The sequence below is a fragment of the Salvelinus sp. IW2-2015 genome, linkage group LG31, assembly GCF_002910315.2.
Source record: "Salvelinus sp. IW2-2015 linkage group LG31, ASM291031v2, whole genome shotgun sequence".
NCBI lineage: Eukaryota > Metazoa > Chordata > Actinopteri > Salmoniformes > Salmonidae > Salvelinus > Salvelinus sp. IW2-2015.
In genome coordinates this window covers 9,100,023-9,107,831 of record NC_036870.1, presented here as the reverse complement: position 1 = coordinate 9,107,831, position 7,809 = coordinate 9,100,023, and the positions used below count along the sequence as shown (strand labels likewise).

Here is a 7,809-nt window from a genome sequence, read left to right as displayed (position 1 = left end):
TGTGAGCCATGTTGTTATTGTGTCAGACTGAGTAACATGTTCGAAACATCACTTTCACATGTCACCCTTTTGGTAATTTTTGATAAAAGAACAAACATATCCTACAAATCCAGAAGTATTGATTCCTAATAGACAGCAGCTCCAATGGCAGTGTATTTCTGCATATGTACCATTTCATTATCAGTTCATTGTTTTTGGTCAACGACTCGACAAGTGCAGAGGTCCAACAATGGAACAGTGTTTATATGGAATCGTGCTCTGCAGCCACTTGGACCAACTCTTGCTGCAACCTCGAAGGGGTGGACGTAAATCTGGGACACTCAAATTAGTATGATATGGTCTCCGGGCCGTTTCTGGATCCAAATGGGGCTTAGGTGGTGGCCGTGGCCAATGGTGCCGTTGCCGACCAAATTCTTTTGAGGTCCTCCTGTCAGACGCAGTGATAGTTTTGCGGTTTTAAAGCACATTTTCTGCAATTCTACACATCTTGCCATGGGGCTGAGAGAATTTGCAGTTGTAATGCAAATTTCCTACAATTTTTACCGTTTTCCATCAGGCTGAGAGGAAAATGTGCAGTTTCAAAGCAAATTTTACATTTAATGCCAGGGGCTGATAGCATTTGCGGGTGGAAAGCTAGTTTACTGCAATGCTATCGGAGTGTCTCAAACATAACGAAATCCATTGGGGCCCCATGCCATGACAAAATAACTTCTAAATGCAATTTTGTTTATTTTCCCTGACTTCAGCTTTTATTTTAATGATTGTTAGTTCTCAGATCTTATTTAAAAATATATCGGTCCATTTATCTTTTCTACATACTTTATCTGGTTTTAGTTGTTTAAGTTAACACTGAAAACATTTAACATCCCAAATGTTTTTTTCCAAAATAAAATGAATAGAGGGCTGTGAAAAGGTATTATCCCCCTTTCAAATGGTCTCTACTTTTGCATATTTTTGATACTGAATGTTATCAAATCAAAAGTTAATATTGGATAAAGGGAACCTGAGTAAACAAATAACACAATGACATACTTATTTAATTTATTTCATAAACAAAGTTATCCAACACCCAAAGCCCCTGTGTGAAAAAGTAATTGCCCCCTTACACTCAATAACTAGTTGTGCCTCCTTTAGCTGCAATGACTCCAACCAAACACTTCCTGTAGTTGTTGATCAGTCTCTCACGTCGCTGTGGAGGAATTTTGGCCCACTCTTCCATGCAGAACTGCTTAAACTCAGCGACATTTGTGGGTTTTCAAGCATTAACTGCTCATTTCAATTCCTGCCACAACATCTCAATTGGGATTAGGACTAGGCCATTCCAAAACTTCAAATGTGTTGCTTTTTAGCCATTTTCATGTAGACTTGATTGTGTGTTTTGGATCATTGTCTTGCTGCATGACCCAGCTGCGCTTTAGCTTCAGCTCACAGACTGTTGGCCTGACATTCTCTTATCGGATTCTCTGATACAGAGCAGAATTCATGCTTCCTTCTCTTATGTCGTCTAGGTCCTGAGGAAGCCAACCATCACACTACCACCACCATGCTTGACTTGTTACTGTGGAATGCACTGTTTGGTTTTCCACAGGCATAATGGGACCCATGCCATCCAAAAAGTTATACTTCTGACTCATCGGTCCATAGAGTATTCTTCCAAGTATCTTGATGATCTTCCAGGTGCTTTAAAAAATATAAATGTTRGATATGAATTACTATTTGTTGTGGCTAACATTAGCTAGGTGGCTAACGTTAGCTAGGCGGCTAACGTTAGCTAGGCTAGGTGTTAGGGATTAAGGTTAGTGTTAGGATGCTTTGTTATTGTTTCGACTGTTGATTGCCCCTTTCAATTTGAATTGAATACCACGTAAATTCTCCACTTCATATGTGATGTCAACAATTGAATAGGAATTTCTATTTTAGTTGGCCCCAACCGTGGATGCAAAACCATTCCAAATAACATTGCCATGAACATGGTATTTGAACTTTGTTCAAAAGAATACTACTGTAGTTCCATGGAACACCATTACTAGTTAATCATTTAAAAAAATTGATAATCCTTTGTAGCTCACATGATAGGTCAACATTCCAAAGAACATTGCCATGAAAAGCCATTCATATCTGGAATTTGGACACACCTCAAATCAGCTCTATGGAACACCATTACCAGCTAACAYTTGTTTGAAACTGCTATTTAATTGGTAAAGTTAGCAGGGCAAATTGAAATAAATTGCACTAACTGGACACAAAAATAAAGTTCTAAAACCAAGAAAACAATTTATAATCTACCTCTTCCATCTCTTGTATTCGGCACAACCCGAATACGACACACTAGGTTAATTCTCTAATTCTWATCCTATGATTGGATGGACAACATGTCTGTTCATACTGCAAAAGCTTTGACTGGATGGAGGTCATCCTCCGGAAGTGGTCATAATTACCATGTATATCTATTGAAGGGGTTGAGGCCTACGAGCCTCCTAGGTTTTGTATTGAAGTCAATGTACCCAGAGGAGGACAGAAGATAGCTGTCCTCCGGCTACACCATGGTGCTACCCCAGAGAGTACTGTTGCTATAGACCTTCATTGCAAAACAATGTGTTTTAATCAATTATTTTGTGACATATGAATGTATTTAGTATATTTTAATCTAAAAAGGATAACTTTTTTAGTGTTTCACTATTTTTATTTTTATGAAATTTCACTGAGGAGGATGTTACTCTCATTCTTCTTCTGCGGAGCCTCCACTGGACTGGGCAGTAGTCCAGGTGCGACAAAACTAGAGCCTGTAGGACTTGTTTTGTTGATAGCCTTGTCAAGAAAGGAGAGTAGCGCTTTATTACGGACAGACCTCTGCCCATCTAAGCTACCATTGCATCAATACGTTTTGACCACGACAGTTTACAATCCACGGTTACACCGAGCAGTTAAGTCTCCTCAACTTGCTCAATTTCCTTGATGGAGGTGGGGTGATAGAAGCAGGCTGATATGCCCATAAACGAAGCAGTCAGTCCTTTCTTGCTCCATCCGTCTATCCACATGMTTATTTTTCATGCCTCTTTCAGAATCTCTTGAACTTTCTGGGTTGCTGTATAGTTTTGCAAAGCAATCAAGCCGTTTGCTCTAACAGCACCAGAAGTTTTACATTTTACATTTGGTATCAAGTGTTCGGTTGAATTTTCTGAAGGCTGGCTCATTGCAGTCTTGTGGAATTTCCAGACTGGATGAATGAATTAACCAGTGCTTCTTCACTTTTTTGAGAACRCATTTGAGGTTGCTATGGTTGCTATGTTTCTGCTCTTTTCATGCAAACTGCTAAAGTATGTTGTCCTGACGTGCAGCTACTGGTTGACGTGCAGCTACTAATAGCTAGCTGGTGGCTATCTCACCTTGTATTTATCCTGAAATTGTTTGTATGATTCTTTGAACAAACTCTGAGATCCTAGACTGTACCTTTTAAGAATCCTCTTACAATTATGGCAGMATCATTCATGTTTAATAATGACTCATAAGAGAAAACACAATGTCTACACCCATTTTATTGACAATAAACAACAAAACCAGTACAAATAATCTTTACTGAATATTTGACTTCACCATAAAGACTGTTCATTTAGATGTTGGCACTATGGAGTAGCATTTTTGGTTTCAGTTTTTCTTGYTTTCACAGATTCTTTTGGAGCACACCGAGGGAAATTTGTTTCCACAGTTTATATCGTTCCAGCGGTATTCATCTTAAAAGGAAACACGGCACAGAAATTACCTCTCAAATAATCTTAGGTGTTCACACAACAATAGAATAGTGTGTGTGTGTGCTGTGTTGTGTGTGTGTGTGTGTGTGTGTGTGGTGTGTGTGTGTGTGTGTGTGTGTGTGTGTGTGTGTGTGTGTGTGTGTGTGTGTGTGTGTGTGTGTGTGTGTGTGTGTGTGTGTGTGTGTTAATTTGATGAATGGATCAGTGAATGATACTGGGCCTACTGTACCTCCCCAGTTGATCACATACATGGTCTCTGCCACCGCTTTATTGGGCTCTCCTTTCATCCAGTTCTGGTAATCAAATTCGGAGCCATCACTCCAAACCATAGCCTGTCCTGTGGTGAAGAAGTGAGGTCTCAGTTTCAAAGAAATCCCATGGTATTATTATAAAAGTATGCCAATAGATACTGCAGTGACCTTTTTGTTGTTGTTGCTATCTATAAGATCTTCCAAACCGAGATCTGACTTTATCCAGTGACCCTTGAGATATTGATGAGTTTACCAAAGATATTACTGATCTGTGAGTATACTCCACCTGAACAGCATCAAATCCTCCAATCCAGGTAGRTGASAAACCGCRAGTCTTGCWCRCCACKARTMRCTGTAGAAATTGATACTCCGCAGAGCTGTGCACAGACGCCAGGTTTGCTCCAAGGGACACACAGTGGCGCTACAGTGAGAGGTAGACAGGGACAAAGACATTTCATAATGTAAGTATTAGTCAGTAGTCCAGTCTGTGATAATTTATCTTCTGGACTCTCACAATCCAATATTGTCCATCGCAATTAATGCTTATAAAAAAAGGCTCTAGGAGATATTAGATTATCTCTGTCTTAACCAATATCCTGCAGGTTCCAATATACAGTTGGCCTTAATTAATATAAATATATCAATCAATATGCCACGCTTAAAGAAAATTCCAATGAAACAATAACTTCAAGGGGAGGTTCAATATTTTACATGACACATGCGGTGCCTACAAACAATTTAGGCCAAATCACCTTTAAGGGTAACCTCAAACCAAATAAGCAAGTTGATTTCGATTGAACTTTCCCTTTAATTCACAGTAGCGAGTAACCATAATACCTCTGCTAGGGGCCATGACCTTGCAGTCTCGACAAACATGAAGCAGCGTGATCCAAATTGGAACCAGCCTGTGGGGCATTGGTTCCTGTTCTCTTTTGCCACTACTCCCTCCTCTGCCCCCTTAGCTCCTGGAAGAAGGACAGACAGGCAGGAATTGAAATGGACAAGTCATAGCAATGTTGTCCACAAACAACCGCCCCTGCACACAACTGTTATTCTGATTAGTAGAACCATCAACCTGTGAGAGGTGTCTACCTAGTGGTACTGCAGATACATTTTCTGACATAAGTTTCATGGACAGAGATTTAAAAACTACAATTACCCAGATGCAAATTCTGCTCAAAGTCCATTGTCTTTTCAAGGGACTCTATAGAGGATGCAGTTAAAGACAAGAAAACACATGAAATCAACGCTGCCTTTGCAAAGTTCATGGGACTGTTCTATACCCTTTGCCGACCCGACTTGTAATGTGCCGGCTCAGATATTTTATTTTTTACATTGCCTTTCCCAGCACAGTTCCAGCAACTATGGTGGATTTGTAACCAGGCCAGCCCAGTGCAGTCCGACTCGACTCAGTAGRGTGAAAAAGTTACTATCGTACTGGCCAAATTCAAAACAAGTGCAGCTAAATAGGCACACACTGTGCTCAGTGTTGTTCTCCAGCAAAGCTCTGAAACAAGAACGGTGGTAGACAAAACAAATGTGAAGGATGGCCTCAACACCTGGACAAAGAAAACCTTCAACTAGCTGGAGTTACAGGGATCGACAGGAAAGGAGTGTTTTTGTAAAGAATGCTGTAAAGTGTGAACTAAAGTGTATATTCTTGGTTTGCTGTGTGTCTTACCTGTTTGCTCCATTCAGTGCAACGGCAGCACAGAGCAGCAGGAATGATGGTCAAACATTGCATCGGTGGTGATGATGGTCTCCTCCTAAAAACAAAAGGTACTGTTAACAATCAAGGGGAATAAATACTAGAAACATCCAGAATTCTCTGAATACAGCACAAACGGCAAAGTAAACAGTTTATTACGTAATGTACATGAATTGAGGACTTACCTGTTAATGGAATCACGATAAGTTCTGCAGGTTCTGTTCATCTGGAGAAAGAGGAGCACTTTACACTGTCAGCTACTAATAAATAGCAGTTTCAAACAACTGTTAGCTGGTAAGTGGTGTTCCATAGAGCTGATTTGAGGTATGACAAATTCCAGATAGGAATGGCTTTTCATGGCAATGATCTTTGGAATGTTTACCTATCGTGTGAGCTATCAAAGATTATCAAAAAAATTAATGGTTACCTAGTAAATGGTTTTCCATGGAACTAGTATCCTGTTGAACATGTTCAAATGCCATATTCATGATAATGTTATTGGAATAGTTTTATATCCAGGGTTTGGGCCAACTAAAATAGAAATTCTTGACATCAAATAAAAATCAAGTCAAATTTTATTGGTCACATACACATATTTAGCAGATGTTATTGTGTGTGTAGTGAAATGCTTGTGGTCCTAGCTCCACCAGTACAGTAATAATCTAACAATTCACAATAATACACACAAATCTAAAAGTAAAAGAATGGATTCAAGAAATATCTAAATATTAGGACGAGCAATGTCAGAGTGGCATTGACTAAATACAGTATATATATAATATGAATGAGTAAAACAGTATGTAAACATTATTCAGTGACCAGTGATTCCATGTCTATGTACATAGGGCAGCAGCCTCTAAGGTGCAGGGTTGAGTAACCGGGTGGTGCGCCCGTTCCCTATTTAAGAGGTGATGACCACTCCACTCCACTACCATTGTCAACTTTCTCCTGCATGAGCTGAAGCCACGTCTCATGTGCCCGTCCACTCTCACTTGACATTATGTTTCCTCTCCAAGCATGTGAGTACCCCTAACAGTCTCTCATTCCTGTATGTAGAGTCATCACATACACAAACACAATCACATTATTACACATCACTGATTTTACTCTCTGCTTGGACTAACTCATTCTTAGCTCTTTTCTAACTGTGTTTATTTAGATTTATTTCACCTTTATTTAACCATGTAGGCAAGTTGAGAACAAGTTCTCATTTAAACTGCGACCTGGCCAAGATAAAGCAAAGCAGTTCGACACATACAGCAACACAGAGTTACACATGGAGTAAAACAAACATACAGTCAATAATACAGTAGAAAAATAAGTCTATATACGATGTGAGCAAATGAGGTGAGATAAGGGAGGTAAAGGGGAAAAAAAGGCCATGGTGGCGAAGTAAATACAATATAGCAAGTAAAACACTGGAATGGTAGATTTGCAGTGGAAGAATGTGCAAAGTAGAAATAAAAATAATGGGGTGCAAAGGAGCAAAATAAATAAATAAATAAATACAGTAGGGGATGAGGTAGTTGTTTGGGCTAAATTATAGATGGGCTATGTACAGTTGCAGTAATCTGTGAGCTGCTCTGTAGTGTGTTGTGTTATTGTTTTTTGTCTTCCCAGTCAAATGCACTTAAGTCAAGCCTCTGAACACCTCAACTCATGCCTCAAACCCTCATTCAATCACTGCTGTGATCCCTTCCCAACACTGTGTAAGTAACTCATAATATTGTAATATAAATGTCTTTATTAAAAGCTTTAGGTTAAAATAATTTGTCTTTGATGATTTTTGAAACACACTTTGTCGTCTCCGTGTGTTCCGCGCCTGTACCGTGGGTCTCCCATCCTCCTCAATTTTTCAAGTCACCATCCTCCACTGGCCCAGTAATATGGTCAAGTGCCACAAAGAGGAAAATTACAGTTGGCCCAGAATAAAGCGGCTGGCCCTTAAATGTACATGGAGAGCTCACATTAATAATATGCATGTCAATCTCTCTTGGCGCAAAGAAGAGGAGAGATTGACTTCATCACTACTTGTATTTGTGAGAAGTATTGACATGTTGAAAGCACTAAGCMGTCTGTTTAAATGACTAMCACACAGCTC

The 7,809-nt window shown here is 39.6% G+C and overlaps 1 protein-coding gene across 1 annotated transcript; it reads right to left on the bottom strand.

Moving 5' to 3' along the window:
- Positions 1–3,636: 3,636 nt before the first annotated feature.
- On the bottom strand, positions 3,637–6,179 carry LOC111955675 (ladderlectin-like). Its single transcript, XM_023975927.2, is given in 8 exon segments — positions 3,637–3,731; positions 3,979–4,074; positions 4,077–4,086; positions 4,287–4,421; positions 4,838–4,965; positions 5,160–5,204; positions 5,682–5,766; positions 5,894–6,179. Coding segments are annotated over 7 exon segments (513 nt in total). The 5' UTR covers positions 5,695–5,766; positions 5,894–6,179; the 3' UTR covers positions 3,637–3,645.
- Between the last annotated feature and the right edge of the window lie 1,630 nt (positions 6,180–7,809).